Source organism: Geotrypetes seraphini, chromosome 15 (genome assembly GCF_902459505.1).
Source record: "Geotrypetes seraphini chromosome 15, aGeoSer1.1, whole genome shotgun sequence".
NCBI lineage: Eukaryota > Metazoa > Chordata > Amphibia > Gymnophiona > Dermophiidae > Geotrypetes > Geotrypetes seraphini.
In genome coordinates this window covers 27,528,181-27,545,934 of record NC_047098.1, presented here as the reverse complement: position 1 = coordinate 27,545,934, position 17,754 = coordinate 27,528,181, and the positions used below count along the sequence as shown (strand labels likewise).

The window sequence follows — 17,754 nt, the reverse complement described above, 5'->3', positions numbered from 1 at the left end:
TGTAAATGCATGCATTGTTTTACTCCTATTTTATAAAATATTTACATAAATCGCAACTCTGCCCAACCCATTCTACCACAAACATTTACCTGTGTATAAATATGCAACATTTTGTCAGGTCCTGTATATTTATGGCAGGTTTTTGTTTTTTTTTTATAATGGCTTTTTTTCTACATTTTAAACAGGCTATTCATGTGAGAAAACCTTTTATAAAATTACCTTAGTGCAATCTGTTACTCCATAATTGATTTTAAATATCAACCTCTCAATGCCTTCCCTTCCTCACTCTATTGTTTGTTGTTTTGTACCAAGTGGTCTTGAGCTGATCCGGCTATTACTGACTTTGCTTTAAAAATTGTTTTCACATTTCCTTTTATTCTGACGTGTCAAGTTTTCAGCTGTGACTCAAAAGTCCTGGATTTCAAATGTGCAGACTTTAGTATTTGAAAGGTATTAATATAAAACCAAATCTTTTCCAGAGAAGGTAAAACTAGAGGGCATAACTTGAGGTTGCAGGGAGGAAGACTTAGGAGTAAAGTTAGGAAATTATTTTTCTCGGAGAGGGTGGTGGATGCCTAAATGTCCCCCTGAAGGAGGTGCTGGCGAGAAACACAATGATGGAATTCAAAAAAGCGTGGGATAAGCACAGAGGATCTCTAATTAGAAAACAAAAAAATTGTATGAATTAAAGTACTAAGGCCGGTATTGGACAGACTTTTACAGTTTGTGTCCCATATATGGGGATTCGGTGTAGGATGGGCTGGGGAGGACATCAATGGGAACTTGAAAAATGGGGATGTTACTGGCCAGACTTTACAGTAGATATCCTGCAAACAACAGGATGGTTAGATAGGTCGGAGTGAGCTTAGATAGCAACTTCAGCAGTTGAAACCTAGGGCAATACAGGTGGAGTTTAGTCTATGGGCCAAAAATATCAAAGAAGAGACAAGTTAATTTAATCATGTATTTTTAATGAGAATAACTAATGGGCAGCATGGATGGACCATAAGATAGAGGAGTACAGACGGGATAGTGCGCCTGAGGAAACCCGACAGCAACTTTGCAGAATCGGACTCCGATAAAGCCGAACTACTGAACAAATACTTCTGCTCAGTCTTTACCTGTGAGGCACCGGGATCCGGTCCACAGCTGCAAACAAGGGAGAGCTCAGAAGACCATTTCAGGAATTTTGAATTTTCCACCAGCAGCATCTACCAAGAATTGTCAAGGCTCAAAGTGAATAAAGCCATGGGACCGGATAAATTGCACCCCAGAGTGCTTAGGGAATTGAGAGATGTCCTGGCAGAGCCGTAGCCACACTCTTCAATCTTTCTCTGAGCAAGGGAAAAGTTCCATTAGACTGGAAAACAGCTAACGTCATTCCGTTCCACAAAAAGGGATGCAGGTTAGAGACTGCAAATTATAGACCGATAAGTCTCACGTCAATATTGTGTAAACTTATGAAAACATTGATTAAACGCCAATTAGATACGGTTCTGGACGATGAGAGATTGAGGGATCCCCACCAGCATGGATTTACAAGGGGGAGATCCTGCCAATCCAACCTGATCAGCTTCTTTGACCGGGTAACAAAAAAACTAGATAAGGGAGAGTCCCTAGATGTAGTGTAACTGGACTTCAGTAAGGCTTTTAATAGCGTCCCACACCGTAGACCAGGGGTGCCCACACTTTTTGGGCTTGCGAGCTACTTTTAAAATGACCAAGTCAAAATGATCTACCAACAATAAAAAAAATTTTAAAAACCCACAAAGCACACTGAAAGGCAGAGAAAATGTTAATTATCATTCATATTCTGGGTTTTTTTCAAAGAGGTCAAGGCAGATGACTCTATGCAATGTCATCTCAATAACAACCATACAAAAATAGACAAATACAGCCCCTCCCTTTTTACTAAACCACATAGCAGTTTTTAGCGCAGGGAGTTGCGCTGAATGCCCCACGCTGCTCTCGACGCTCATAGGCTCCCTGCGCTAAAAACCGCTATTGTAGTTTAGTAAAAGGGAGCCATAGTGCAAAATATAGACAGCAGATATAAATTCTCAAAACAGACACATTTTGATCACTAAATTGAAAATAAAATCATTTTTCCTACTTTTGTTTGGTGATTTCATGAGTCTCTGGTTGCACTTTCTTCTTCTGACTTCTTCTCACTTCACTCTGGCTGCACTTCTTCTGACATCTTCTGATTTCAGCCCACTCCTTCTTTCAGCCTCCTATATGCTTTCTCTCTTCCATACCTCATTCTCTCCCCCAACTTTTTCTTTCTTTCTCCCTGCCTCCTGTTCTTTCTTTCTCTCTCTCTCTCCATGCCCACTTTCTTTTTGTCTCCCTGCTTGCCCCCTTTGTTTCTTTCTCCCTGCCCTCCTCCAAGCCACTAGGTTTGCTGTCGCCACCGGGGAACAGGCCTCCAAGCCACCGCCCACCAAGCTCTGCATGCAGAAGCCTTGCACTGACCAGCATTCTGCTCCCCTTCAATTCTGATGTCGGAGAGGAAGTTCCGGGCCAGCCAGGCAGCGATTGGCTGGCCCAGAAATTCCTCTCCGATGTAAGAATTGATGTCGGGGAGAGGAATGCTGGTCAGCATGAGGCTTCTGCAGGCCCAAATCTCTGGATCCCCAGGGCCGAGGAAAAGAAAAGAAAAAAAGCCAGTCTTCCATGAGAGCCGTTCCAGTCTCTTTTTAGCACGACACTCAACTTCCCATTTTCAGGCTCAAGACGTCAGAGCAGCAGCAGCAGCTCCGGCATTTTTGGGCAGAGCACCTCCTGCTCCCGACCGCCTTTCTCCAGTCTGGCTTGTCAATTCCGCCAGGGGCAGCCGGCGCTCAGCTCTCAAGGGTCGTGACTTCCCTAGACCTCCCTCCCGCCTTCTCCCGAAGGAAGTGACATCATCCCCCAGTCGGACGACGGGTTCTGGCAGTCGGGCAGGAAGGGCGCAGCAAGAATGAGTGTGCATGGGGAACCTTGGGGAGATTCCGGTGGGGAACCTTGGGGAGAGGAAGGCTGATCGGCCGGCCGATTGGAACGGCAACACGAGATCGACTGGCGTTGCCTTCCCGATCGACCGGTCGATCGCGATCGACGTGTTGGGCACCCCTGCCGTAGACTTTTGAACAAGATGAGTTTGTTGGGGCTAGGAGAAATATTAACTGCATGGGTTAAAGACTGGCTCAGTGGCAGACATCAAAGGGTGGTGGTAAATGGTTCTCCCTCTGAAAAGTCGGAAGTGCACAGTGGAGTACCGCAGGGCTCGGTCCTGGTCCAATCCTATTTAATATCTTCATACGAGATCTGCCTCAGGGACTTCGGGGTAAAATTGCATTATTTGCTGATGGTGCTAAATTATGCAACATAGTGGGCGGAGGTACCGTGCCCGACACATACTTTTAGTGCAGCACTGGTCTACTATTTGGCAGCTGAATTTTAATGCCAAGAAGTGTAAAGTTATGCACCTTGGAAGCAGAAGCCCATGCAGAACCTATACTCTGAATGGCGAGACCTTAACTAGAATTGTTGCAGAATGGGACCTGGGAGTAATCATTAGTGAAATATGAAGACAGCCAATCAAGTGGAGAAAGCCTCATCCAAGGCTAGACAGATGCTGGGTTGCATCCGGAGAAGTTTTGTCAGCCGAAAGCCCGAAGTGGTAATGCTGCTATACATGTCCATGGTGAGATCACATCTGGAATACTGTGTACAATTTTGGAGGCCACATTATCAGAAAGATGTGCTGAGAATAGAATCGGTCCAACGGTTGGCCACCAGGATGGTTTCAGGACTCAAGGATATCCCATATGAAGAACGTCTAGGTAAGTTGCAGCTATACTCTCTCAAGGAACGCAGAGAGAGGGGTGACATGATAGAGACGTTCAAATACGTTACTGGCCGTATTGAGGTGGAAGAAGACATCTTTTTCCTTACAGGACCTACGGCGACAAGAGGGCATCCACTAAAAATCAGGGGCGGGAGATTTCATGGTGACACTAGGAAGTACTTCTTCACCGAAAGGGTGGTTGACTGTTGGAATTATCTTCCACTTCAGGTAGTTGAGGCCAATAACTTGACTGACTTTAAGAACAAATGGGATCAATATGTGGGTTCATTTTAAAGAAGAGCCTAGGGGGGAGGGTTCTTTGAGTGAGCAGACTTGTTGGGCCGAAGGCCCTTTTTCTGCCGTCATATTCTATGTTTCTATGTTATTTACTATGTTACTTCTTCCCTGAGCTTGTGTCATGCATGTTCAGATTGTTTAATTGTAATTTTTGGAGACAATGTGGTTTTGAATACATCCATTTGTTTTTCCTATATATAATACTTTTCTAATTACCTGCAGCTGATTTCAGCACTAGTGAAATGCTGGTGAACATGGGAAACCTGCCCTTGGATGAATTCTATCCAGCCGTCTCTGTGGTGACGCTGATGCGAATTCTTCGGGATCAGTCTTTATCTCATCACCACACCATGGTTGTACAAGCCATCACCTTTATCTTCAAATCCCTTGGCCTCAAGTGTGTGCAGTTTCTACCGCAGGTCATGCCTATCTTTCTTACTGTCATCCGCCTCTGCGATACCAATGTCCGAGAGGTGAGGTTCTTATTATTCTAGGTACTTTTAATACAGTGACACAGTCCAGGATATAGTCAGGGAGCTGAACTTACACATTTCACTGTGCAGCCAGTCACTGAGAGTAGAACCATTGTACAACTGTTCTGAGGGGGCAAAATCTATACTCATGCAGGCAATTAATTTACTTCACAATAGGGGAAAGGGCCTCATGAGGCCCTTTCCCCTATTATGATTTGGTTCTAAAACCTCTATTTTTTTTCTTTTTTACTTCTTTTTTTTCTTTTTTTTTACTTCAATATTTTTTCTTGTTCATTTAAACGTATTTAGCTTCAAAAAAATATTCAGAATTTCAATGTTGCAATTACTGTATATGAAATGTACTTAGCTTTATAATTCCAGACCTAACGTTAAGTACATTTCATATAATTGCAACATTGAAATGCTGAATATTTTTTTTAAGCTAAATATGTTTGAATGAACAAAAACAAATATTTGAAGAAAAAAATAAGTAAAAGATAAATTATAGGGGTTTTTTGGACCAATGAATGAGAATGGAACCGATGAAAACTGACAGTTGTATGCTTTATTAAAATCTGCAGTCCGGTTTTCTGAGGTCCTGTCCCCTATTGTGAAGTAAATTAATTGACTGCATTAATCAGTTCATTAAATTAAAATACAGAGTGTATGATCTGGTGAAAAGTATATTCTGCATTGCATGGAAGTAATCAACATCCATCTGGTGTTACAATTAAGGCTGAACCTATATGCTCATTTTGCATGACTTTGCTGTTCATGCTGGCAGACTCATTTCTCCCACTCCAACTTAGCACTGTCCAGAAAGTCAAGGCTCAGAGGCTGCTTAGCTTTCTCCTCTGCAGTGCTAGAAAAAAGCAGTAAAATTACATAGCAAAAGAGTTTTAAAATTACAGAAAGAGGTGAGGTGGGAAGGAGATTATCAACTCACCAAGCACTCATTTGTATATTCCCAAACCAGAGCTCTTGAGTTTCTTGACTTCAGTTCCTCCTCTTCTGTTTATTAATATTTATTAAATTTTGGAGTAATAGTATTTTTGTAGTTAATCTTATGTCTGTGAACATGCAGAAAGAAAAAGGTGTATCGTTCTTAGAGTGATTTAACTTTTCTTTTTTTTTCTTTCTTTCTTTGTTGCTTCTCTAGTCCCACCAGCCTTCTCCCCAAGTAAGTTTCAACAATAAATCTGTTATTTCATTCCATGTTTGCTGTAATGTGATTTTGATACTGCAAGAAAACTGTCAATTCTGGGCTGCAATGTGTAACCTAAATATAGCTGATTGCTTGTCCCTTCTCCTTGGGCACAGTAGGTTGAATGTCGCTCAGTACAGCTGGGTGCCTCAATGGTATGCAGAGAATTGCACATAATCAGAAAAATAGTATATAATACTGCTCATACTGGACAATACATATCAGTATTAGAGGCCCAACAAACTAGAAGGGCTCTGGCCTCAGAATCAGAGCCTACGCACAGCAGTGAATCACAAACTGAGAAGATCCGCGTAGTTTATACAGCTCCTGCTCCAATCATTGGCCAGTAGTTAAATATTTTTTGAAAAAAATTTTTTAAAGCAATTTAATAAAGCTAAAACCCTTTCAACTTTAGAGGGATATTATGCATATGTAGTAGCCAGGATTTGAAAAAATGTGAGACCAGAAAGACTTATCTCAGAACTTGACTTGTCTTTATAACACGTTCAGTCACCAGTGTCTATTTGCCAACGCGGCCACGTTTCGCGGGAATTTTTAACATCCGCTGCGTCAGGGCCACCAGGACATTCAAAATCACAGGCTCACTAGAAGATCAGAAAAAGAATTAGAACATTCACACTTCCACAACCCACCAAAACAAATAACAGTAAACTAACACTCACATCAATTCACTCGATCACAGATTTTCAAACCGTATCAAGATGGCAGCAACAGCAGTTTTATAGCGTACTCGTGACGTCATAACGTAACACCACGCACCCACGTCACAGTTCATTCATCAAAATATACTCTAATAAAAATGTTGCCATTCAAACGATCTATTAAGGTCCATTGGCCACAATGTATCCAGCCTATTAATCCAACGCTGTTCTCTTTGAGCCAAATATCTCCTAAAGTCCCCCCCTCTCCTACCCGGAACAACCATCTCCAAAATTAAAGCCCGTAAAGATCCAAAATCATGGTCTTTATCGATGCAATGTCTCGCTAATGGAGCCCCAACTACCTTATTCTTGATGTTACTTTTGTGCTCTGTAAGTCGTGTAGTGAATTTTCTGGATGTCTGCCCCACATAGATTAAATCACAGGGGCATTTTATAATATATACTACACCGCAAGATTTACAGTCAGACGTATGTCTTAGGATGTACTCTTTCTTGTCTTTAGGATTACAAAACTTATTGGTACACATCATAAGGCCACACATCTGACACGTCCCACAGGCTCTGTGACCCATCCATACTGTATCACACCTAGATTCAGCACTAGAAAGCATAGAGGGGCACAGAATTTCTTTCAAGTTTCTAGTTCTCCGAAAAGCTATCCTCAAATCGTAAGCTTTAAAAGTGCCAGAAGTTTGCAAAATCGCCCAATGTCTTTTTAGCGAGCACACCGTACGGTGACACTGGCTCGAGTACGTTACAACACAAGTCATGACCTGCTCCCCTGATTTCTGGATATTCAAGCTCTTCAGAGCAAACAGAGCCTCCCTATCACAATACAATGCTCTTTTATAAGCTGAAGACACAACTTTAAAGGGGTAGCCCCGAGCCAAAAATCTTTGTTTAAGGACATCATCCTGACGTTTGAAATCTGTTTTCGAGGAACAAATCCTACGCATACGTAAAAACTGGGAATAAGGTAAACTCTTTTTCAGTGAGCTAGAGTGGGCACTGGAGTAGTGGAGGGTTGAGTTGCAGTCAGTAGGTTTAATAAATACTGTAGTGTAAAAATCACCATCCCTAATCTCAACAGACACATCCAGAAAGGAAATCTGGTTCGTACTATAAGCATGGGTAAAGCGTACCTTAGGGTGACAGGTATCAAGATAAATAAAGAATCGTTCCAAATCAACCTGACTCCCATTCCAGATTAAAAAGATGTCATCAATGTATCTGGTCCAGAAAGCCACATATTTAAAAAGTTCACAGTCATACACCCAGTCACACTCAAACCTATCCATAAACAGGTTCGCAACAGCGGGGGCCATCGTGATCCCCATAGCAATACCAGATTTCTGATGAAAAAGCTGACCCTCAAACATAAAAAAGCTCTCACATAACACTATATTAGCTAAAGAACAAATAAACTTAGTTGGAACTGAAAGATCCAGTCTTTTTTCTAAAGTATCATGAATTATTTGTAGTGCTTCAGTTTGGGGTATAATTGTATACCGAGAGCAGACATCTATAGTCACTAGGATAGAGTCAGGGGCAGGTTTAATTAGATCCAGTTTTTTTAGAAACTGGGTTGTGTCCTGAGTGAAGGCAAGAGTTTGGCATACAAACTTCTGGAGAAATTTATCAATATAGATGGACGTGGCTTCAAGTAGAGCACCACGATTTGACACAATTGGTCTACCTGGGGGAGAGGTGGAGGACTTGTGAATCTTTGGGAGTAGATAAAAAATAGGAATCTTAGGGTGGCGTACATTCAAAAATCTAAATTCTCTTTTAGTCAGATATCCATCATCCAGCGCTTTCTTGGTCAAAGAATTAATTTTCAGTTGAAGGTGTTCAGTAGGATCATCGGAGAGAACATCATAGTCGGAGCTGAACAATTGTCTATGAGCCTCATTCAGATAAGACTCTTTGCTCAAAAGAACAATTGTCCCGCCTTTATCCGCTTTCCTTATAATCAGATTTTCATCAGCAGTCAAAGATTTAATAGCATTTTTCTCAGCCTTACTGATATTATAGTAAGGTCTTTCTTCAAAACTACTCTTGTTCTTTAGAATGTCTGCTTCAACCAATTTATGGAATGCAGTAATCAGCAGATCAACCGGACCAGGAGGAACCCAAGTGGATTTAGGGGTCACCAAAGAATTAGTGTCCGGCTGTTCAGAAACAACTTCAGTGGAAAAAAATGATTTAATCCTCAGAGTCCGATAGAATTTCTCCAAATCGATCCTATTTTGAAAAACATCCACAGGAGTAGTGGGTACGAATGATAAACCTTTCGCCAATAGACTGTATTCTTCAGGGGTTACTTGATGCTTTGATAGATTAACGATCTTTATATCCAACGACGCCCTTTTCAGGGAAATCGCTGTCCTCTTTGGGACCGTGTCTGCAGTATTATATACTATTTTTCTGATTACGTTATATGCTGCTGGGGTAACGAGAATTGCACATAGCCATCTTCCCCTGCTTGTAGTACTGCTAGTCAAGGAGAGTTCTTCATAGACAGCAAAGTTGCTTACCTGTAACAGGTGTTCTCCGTAGATAGCAGGGGAATGCAGCCACACATGCTGGTGAAGTCTCTGACTGAGCCTGCATGCCGGTTGCTCTTCACTAGATTCAGTAGATTTTTTTTTTTCTACTGAGCATGTGTGAGACTCCGCCTTTCAGCTGTCAGTTATGTCGCAAGCTTATAGAACTATCTGGTAAGAGGAGATGGCGGGAGTGGCAAGTGTGGCTGCATTCCCCTGCTGTCCACAGGGACCTGTTACGGGTAAGGAACTTTGCTTTCTCTGGAGACAAGCAAGAGAAATGCAGGCACACTTGCTGGTGAGTCCCTAGCTTAAAATTGAAATGGGTGGAGGAAAAACTTTTATAATGTAAATAAATTTTGGAGGACGGCTGTCCAAACTGCGTATCCTGCACTGAACTGTAACCCAAACAAATGTGCTTTGTGAAAATATGAACAGAGGTCCAAGTCGCTGCTTTGCAGATATCCAGAATTGGGACTGATCTTAAGTTTGCAATTGAGGAAGTTGCAGCTCATACTTGATGTGCTCCAATCTGCCTTGGAGGAGATAAGCAAGCCCTAGTATAGCAAAAAGAAATGCAATGAGCAATCCACGAAGATATAGCCAGTTAGATACTGCAGTTCCTTGAGTAGCTGCATTGAAGGAAACAAAAAGCTGATTAGCAGTTCGGATAGCCGCAGTTCTGTCTAGGTAGAAAAATAATGCCTTCTTACAGTCTAATGTGTGTAGACTCTGTTCCGCTGAAGAATCATGTGGAGGGGGAAATAGGTGGTAATGTTATGGACTGAAAATCCATCACAACTGTTGGAAGAAACTTTAGATAAGTATGAAGAAGTACTTTATTGGGAAAACATTGAAGATATGGGGTATAGCTGACTTGCGCTTGCATCGGGCCATGAAGTAAGGGCCATGAAAAAAGCTATTTCCCCTGTTAAGGATTGTAGTGTAGCAGATCCCAAGGGTTCAAAGAGATCTTTCCTCAACTGGTCCAAAACAATATTGAGGTCCCGGCTAAGGTGGAGGTTGGAGATTGTTGAGACCTCGCAAAAATCGAGATACTACAGAGGCATAACCAGTAGAAGAACGAAGGTGTTGATGCCCCTGTACAGGTCGTTGGTGAGGCCCCACTTGGAGTATTGTGTTCAGTTTTGGAGACCGTATCTGGTGAAGGACACAAAAAGGCTTGAAGCGGTCCAGAGGTGGGCAACGAAAATGATAGGAGGTTTGTGACAAAAGACGTATGAGGAGAAACTGGAAGCCCTGAATATGTATATCTTAGAGGAAAGGAGGGACAGGGGAGATATGATTCAGACATTCAAATACTTGAAAGGTATAAACGTAGAACAAAATTTTTTCCAGATTATCTTCATCCCCATTCCACAAGATCATTTTCAGAATAACTCCAATTCAGAAACGCTTTACTAGATCTGTCCAATATCGTTTGTACTGATACCTAGTACGTTATTACCTAGTCGCTCCTCCATCCTTAACCTACTCTCACTCGCCTCAAACAGGCCATCTAACCCATAGATATCTAATCTCTCATCATGAAGCCACCTTCATGGCTCCTTCTTCTCCTACTCTGCTCTTCTCTCAAACTCTTCCCCTGCCTGACACCCTCTGCCCCCAACCTCCTCGACTCTACAAATGCTCGCAATATCTGCCCTGGCCTCAGAATTCCCACGCTCATTCGCCCCAAACACCACCCATCCTACAAAAACCCTCGCAAAGTCAACCATGCCTCTCTAAAACCTGTCCTCGCTTCCACTCCCCCCAACCTTGTTTATATAGAACATCGCTACCTGGTTGTGTGTTTGAATAAGAAGCCATGTGTTATGATCCCACTGGTTGAATGCTCGAAGCACAAAATTAATTGCTTGAAGTTTCATTAGATTAATTTGAAAATAGAGTTCTCTTGCTGACCATTGAGCGTGAATTTGAAGGTAATTTAGATGTGCTCCCCAGTCTTTGTTTGAGGCATCTGTAGTAATGGTGAGAAGAGGAGGTGGATACTGGCCTTTGTTTGAGGGCCGGAGAGTAGAGCCACCAGGATAGGGAAGCCTTGACTTTGGCTGAGAGAGGAACTAAGGTGGCTAGAGATTGAGTACACTGATTCCAGTTTAGCTTGAGATGCCATTACAGAGGTCGCATATGTAGTCTGGCATGTGGCACTAGAGGAGGGGATGCAGGTATGCAACCTAAGAGATGCAACACCTCATGTGCTGGGAGAGCGGAAGAGTGGTTCATCCGTTTTGCCAGAGTAATGATTGCATGATGACACTCTTCTGGAAGATAAGCCCTTGCAGCGGCAGTGTCGAGCTGCATGCCTGTATATACGTGAGGCAACGCACTGGCTGGAGGTTTGAGTTGTCAAAAATTGATGAGAGAGCCTTGCATTTGGAGAGAGTGCACTGTGGCAGGTAAGGAAATATCATGTGATGTCTTTCCCTGAAGTCGGCTGCTACCACTGCCAAACACTTTGTGAACATACATGTATGGTAATGTTTGTTGAGACATTTGAATCTGAGGAGTTTCCAGTGGGCAGGATAAATAGGGATGTGAGTATACGCATCTTTGAGATCCAAAGTGGGTAACCAATCATTTTGTCTAGGAAGTGGAAGAATTACTGGAAGAGAAATCATCTGAAAAATTTTTCTGGTGTGAGAAAATTGTTTAAGTGATGAAGGTCAAGGATAGGTTGAAGACCCTGTGTCTTCTTAGGGATGAAAAAGAACCTGGAATAGAATCCCTGGAACTATTGTTGTTTGGGAACTTCCTTGATCACATTGTTCTGTAGTAATAGGGAGATTTTCTCTGTCAGCTGGGGAATGTGATGATGTGGGATGTTGGATGGTGGGGGAAGATAAGTAGGGATGGTGAGGAAGTAAGTTGAGGGAATAGCCCTGAGAAGTGATTGTTAGGACCCAATTGTCCGTGGTGATTCCCTGCCATACTGAGAAAAAATGGGTTAGCCGCTCCCCTATTGGTAATGGGTCAAAAACTAGGAGTAGCTGGTTGTAATAGTAATAGGGAGATTTTCTCTGTCAGCTGGGGAATGTGATGATGTGGGATGTTGGATGGTGGGGGAAGATAAGTAGGGATGGTGAGGAAGTAAGTTGAGGGAATAGCCCTGAGAAGTGATTGTTAGGACCCAATTGTCCGTGGTGATTCCCTGCCATACTGAGAAAAAATGGGTTAGCCGCTCCCCTATTGGTAATGGGTCAAAAACTAGGAGTAGCTGGTTGTTGCTTATGGTCCTGTGAGCATTGTTGTTGAGGTAATGAAAAAGATTGACATCTTAAAGGAGGAGCTCTAGCATAAGGAGCCAAAACGCCTTTGAAAGTAGTATTGTTGAAAAAATTGTTGGTGATATGATCTATGATATGTGAAAGCAGAGGAAGACCTGTGAAAGGGTTGAACCTGATCTTGAGGATGTTCTGAGAGCTCTCGCATGGCTATAAAATCCTCTTTGAGCTGCAAGACCGTAGCTTTTACCTTTTGACCAAAAAGACTATCTCCCAAACATGGAGCATCTGCTAATATCAAACGATACTGTGCTAGATCAATAAACTCAAATAAGTCCCAAATTAAACCTAAATGGCCTTACATGCATAAGGGTACCTCACCATTTGAAGTAACTCTTGCAAGTGCTAAGAACCTCAAATGCTAAGAACCACAGACCTGGGGCGAGCCCCTAAATGTGGCCTCCTTAGTCTTTCATGGCACTGCTGCAAGTCTTTTTAAATGTGATGAATATAAAGTGATCAAAAAACCGTGATAATCAAATGTTATAAAATCCAATGATATTTTAAATATTACTTATCTTCAATAGTTTCAAAAAGCACCACGTTTGCCAGTGAGTGAAGATGTAGAACTCTAGCGGGTTCTGACGCGTTTTGCCCTGAACGGGCTGCTTCAGAGAACCCCCTCAGTGGTGAAATTACTCCCAATTTTCTGATGCATTTCCTCTTCTGGTGTGATGACAAAGAAAATAACATTAGCTTAAATAGCTCTCAAGTCCTTAATAAGGATCCAAGATATTCAAATATGTAGTAAAGATATGCTAAAAGCTATAGAGCTAAAGATATGCTAAAGCTGTAGAGCTGAGAAGAGAGTGTCATATTCTGAACACTTGCGAGAGTCACTTCAAATGGTGAGGTAACCTTAGTCATCTGCTAATCTGTCATGAAGATCTGTTCTAAGGTCCGAAGCTTTGAGCCAGGTTGAACGGCGAGCCACAATGGCAAATGCTGCTATTTTGGAACTCATGTAGTAGGCATCATAGTTAGTTTAAATTAGAAAAATGGACTCTTTTAATGCCAGATAGAGATTTTGAATTTCTGCAAGCGAGGCAGTGTCCAATTGCTGTAAAATGGGAGTGTTGAAAATGCAGAATCTGCAAATGATGCTAAGATTTTTGACGTGAGCCAAGATCCTTGATAAATCTTATGTCCAGTCGAATCCAGGCATCGGTAATCCTTCCCCAGAGGTGAATTGAATTGGGTCTTTGAGGATTTGGACTTAAGAATGGCCGAGGTTGTGGAGTTGCTACTGGCATTAGCTGAAGCATAACAGCCTGTTTAGGGGTGGCAAGTCCTGAGAAATAGCAGAAGGAGACATAGACCTGTTTGTGGCACAGACAGTTTTAGGTATAGACAAAGAAGTTCAGGAGAATTCAACATTGTGTCATGGGAGGTCTGCGAGGCAGGAACAGTGCCCGCAGGAGGCCTCACAGATTTTTATCTTCTGTAGTGAGGCAGTTGTGGGCTATTTCTGTGAGCTGTAAACTGTTTTTGCTAGAGTTGGAGGAGTGCTGGATAAGTTCCTCACCGGCTGCTTCTGTTTATTACTCACCGCCTGAGCCGTTTTCTGTTTTTCTAATGGCTGCGGTGAGGAAGAATTGCCTGCCCCCCCGGTGGAACCTTTCCTAGGCCCTGAGGAGGAGGATGAGGAGTCAAGGACGTTAGCAACTTCGACGAGCTTGCAGCGCCATTGGCGTGAAGTGATGCCCGGATTATAGCCGCCGTCCATGATAAGAAAAAGAAGACAGTCTTCACGGTCCTAAAGATTGCCATCTAAAAGGAAAAAAGTTGTCGTTAACAAAAACAGTGTCAGCAGTGCTCCTGGTTTGTTTGTTTTTTAATTATTTATTGATTGATTTTTAACTTAAATACCAAGTATTACCACTTGTACAGAAAGCAGTTTAGCATAAGCACTATACATTATAATTAAAGTATATAACTTCAACAGCAATTAAACAAAGAAAATAACATTAGCTTAACTAGCTCAAGACCTCAGTAAGGATCCAAGAAATTCAAATAGCAAGAAACTAAAGAAATACAAAACTATGTAGTGAAGATATGCTAAAGGCTATAGAACTGAGAGTGTCATATTCAAATCAAAAGAGCTCAAGATTTCTCTCCCTCCAGACAAGATAGCCCCATAAACACAGTCAATTGATAGGGCTCAAAGAAAACATATTTAACAATGCGGTGACATACAATACATTTACAAGGATGCCTTAAGTAAAATGTGGCCTCCAAAGCTATGACCTCTGGTTTCAAAAGAAGAAATTCATGTTGACGCTTTTGCATCTCTCGTGAAAGGTCAGGAAACATCTGTACTTTAAATCCTAGAAATTCTTTGTTTTTGAAGAAAAGTCTCAGAATCCAAACTTTATCTATTGAAAGAGTTACGTTAAGAATTAATGTAGCAGGTATTTACCACCTCTTTATCCGACGTCTCCAATAGATTTGTAACATTCAATCTTGAACAGCACTCTTTTGTTGCGGAGGTTGATTTCTATTAGGCAAATAATATACTGGACTTGTGAAAATGGAGGTAAAGTGTCCTCTGGGACCTCTAATATTTCCAATAGGTATCTTTTTAGCATTTTACCTAGGAGTTACCAAAGTAAGCCTAGGAAAATTGATCAATCTCAGGTTATTGTTACGAGAATTATTCTCAAGTGATTCTGTTTTCCTTCTGAGATTAGTATTGTCCTTTATCAGGGTCTCTTGAACTTGTTTAGAATATGTAAGTTCCTGTTCAAGTTTCTACACAGATTTGGAGACAGTCACATCCATTTTTAAATCATTTAGTTCTTTTGAATGCTCAACCAGTTTCCCCTCTATATATTGGACATTGGGATTTATGGACTTCCCAAGGTTAGCCACAAGATCCCATAATGACTCGATTCACCTCGGAGGGCCTATCCAAAAAGATTTGTTGATGTTTAGTGTAGAAATGCTCACTATCCTGAAGATTCTCTTGGCGTTTCTCTCTGTGGGCCAGTCCAGTCCCCGCAGATGAATAAGTTCCAGTTTCTTCAATGGGGCTTCCCTGCATAGGAGTTCCCATTTCCAAGCTCTCTGATGTATCTGCGCTTGCCTCTGGAGAGAGGGAACACCCCACCTTCTGGAAAGCTGGTAATCTGAGGCTGTGGGGGTGGTGCTCTTATGTCAGGTCTGAGTAGTATCGGGCCCAAGAGGAACAGCCGCGGTTTTGTCAGTTCCCAGCATCCTCAGCAGGCTAATCTCTGACGCCATCGAAACTCCCTGCATCCGCCTCATGAGCTCCTCAATATTGCCTAAAGTAGGCACTCTGGTGCGCCGCGAGGCACCAGCAGCACTCCGGCCTCTTCTTTTCGGCATTACCAGGTAAAAAAATTACCATTGAAGAAAATTACTTCTGTAAACCGGAGCGAAGCTCTGCACATCTAGTCAATGGCCATCTTGGATCTGGCAGTGCTCCTGTTGCCGCTGTAAATGGAAGGTTTGTTTGGTTTGGTTTTTTTTTTATACTGAGGAACTAAAGTTGAGGGAAACATTTTGGGGGGTGGTTTTTGTTTGGTTTGGTTTTTTTTAAGTAAAAATTATTAAAGAGAAAAGTTTTTCTAAAAATAAAATTTCCTGTCTCTGTTCCTTTTTTTTTTTTAAGTGGCAAGGAGAAGGTGAAAGCTGCGACCTGCTAGGAGCCCGGTCTAAGAAAAAACTGACAGATGACGTGCAGAATACCAGGGGCAAGGTAGTCCGCACATGCTTAGTAGAAAAAAAAATCTACTGAATCTAGGGGAGAACACCGGCATGCAGGCTCAGTCAGGGACTTCACCAGCAAGTGTGCCTGCATTTCCCCTGCTTGTCTCCAGAGAAAAGCAGGATCACTGCAGCCACACTAGTGGGTGACATCACTGGGTCAGAGCCAATTGGAATCCTTGTCCTAAAGTCTAAGTTTATTTATATTTGATATACCGCCGACTGTACAAACTTCTGAGCAGTTTACAATGTCTATGATAGTAGCTATAGTGGGAAGGAAAACAGGGCTATAAGATTAGGTAAGAAAGAGAACTAGAATATATGATAGGACAATGAGATGGTCATGGTTGACTAATTTTCCAACATACCTTCCCTTCAGATAGTGTTTTTGACTAAAATTAAGTTTGATTTAGCCAGTAAAACATGAACAAGCGTGATTTAAGCACTGTCCACTGTAAAAAGAAAATGTCAATAATGGGGACACACAGCAAAAAAGAAAGTAACAGTTGATGCAACCAGTTTCTCTGTAAGAGTTATGGCAGTGCTTTTTGTGTATTAATTCATATAGCACACAGAAGACACAGAAGAATATAAGAATATAAGAATAGCCTTACTGGTTCAGACCAATGGTTCATCTAGCCCACTATCCCGTTTTCACAATGGCCAATCCAAGTCACAAGTACCTGGCAAAAACCCAAATAGTAGCAACATTCCATGCAACCAATCCAGTTCAAACAGTGGCTTCCCCCATGTCTGTCTCAATAGCAGACTATGGACTTTCCTCCAGCTATGTTATCTTTTCTTACCATATCCTTTGGTAGTGTGTTCTAGAGCTTAACTATTCTCTGAGTGAAAATATAATTCCTCTTATTGGTTTTAAAAGTATTTCCCTGCAACCTCAGGTCGAGTGTCTCCCTATTCTTTGTCATTTTTGATGGAGTAAAAAAAATGATCCACTTGTATCTGTTCTACACCACTCAGGATTTTCTTGACTTCAGTCTCTCCCCTAAGCCTTCTCTTTTCCAAACTGAATAGCTCTAACCTCTTTAGTCTTTCCTCATATGAGAAGAATTCCATTCCCTTATCATCTTGGTCGCTCTTCTTTTAACCTTTTCTAGTTCTGCTGTATTTTTTATTTGAGAGAAAACAATCGGAATTGAACGCAATACTTGAGATGAGGTCGCACTATGGAGCAATACAGAGGCATTATAATAGTCTTAGACTTGTTTATCATCCCTTTTTTAATAATTCCTAGCATCTTGTTTGCTTTTTTGGCTACTGCAGCTCATTGAGCGGAAATTTTCATTATACACTTTTCCCTCAATATTTGCAGGGGTTAGGGGCAGTGCCGGCCCGTGAATATTAAAAAAACGCAAATAATATTTGGGCCAGTTCTGACCCACCCCCGCTTTCCCCCGGAATTAAAGCTGTATTCTGGACCTTCCCTGCCTCCATCCCGCTTTCCCCCGGAATCCCTTAAGCCTTACCTGGTCTAGCGGGTTTTACAGGGCAGGAGCGATCTTCCTATGCTCCTGCCCCATGCAGATCACTCATAGGAAATGGCTGCCGTGAGCTCCCGTAGTCTCTCGAGACTATGATGGGAGCTCACGGCAGCCATTTCCTATGAGTGTTCTGCGTGGGGCAGAACCTTAGGAAGATCGCTCCTGCCCCGAAAACCCGCTAGA

The 17,754-nt window shown here is 42.1% G+C and overlaps 1 protein-coding gene across 7 annotated transcripts in view; it reads left to right on the top strand.

Moving 5' to 3' along the window:
• Positions 1–17,754, top strand: part of MTOR (mechanistic target of rapamycin kinase) — a 203,531-nt gene that overhangs the window by 45,888 nt on the left and 139,889 nt on the right. For 5 of the 7 annotated variants that reach the window (XR_004537146.1, XM_033922775.1, XM_033922774.1 and 2 more), the window contains exons 18-20: positions 4,352–4,602; positions 5,762–5,782; positions 15,975–16,061. Coding sequence is in view for 6 of the 7 variants with exons in the window: in XM_033922775.1 (XP_033778666.1) it covers positions 4,352–4,602; positions 5,762–5,782; positions 15,975–16,061 (359 nt within the window). In the remaining variant the exon portion in view is untranslated. The remainder of the gene's footprint in view (positions 1–4,351; positions 4,603–5,761; positions 5,783–15,974; positions 16,062–17,754) is intronic. The other 2 variants (XM_033922776.1, XM_033922778.1) reach the window with 1 other exon arrangement.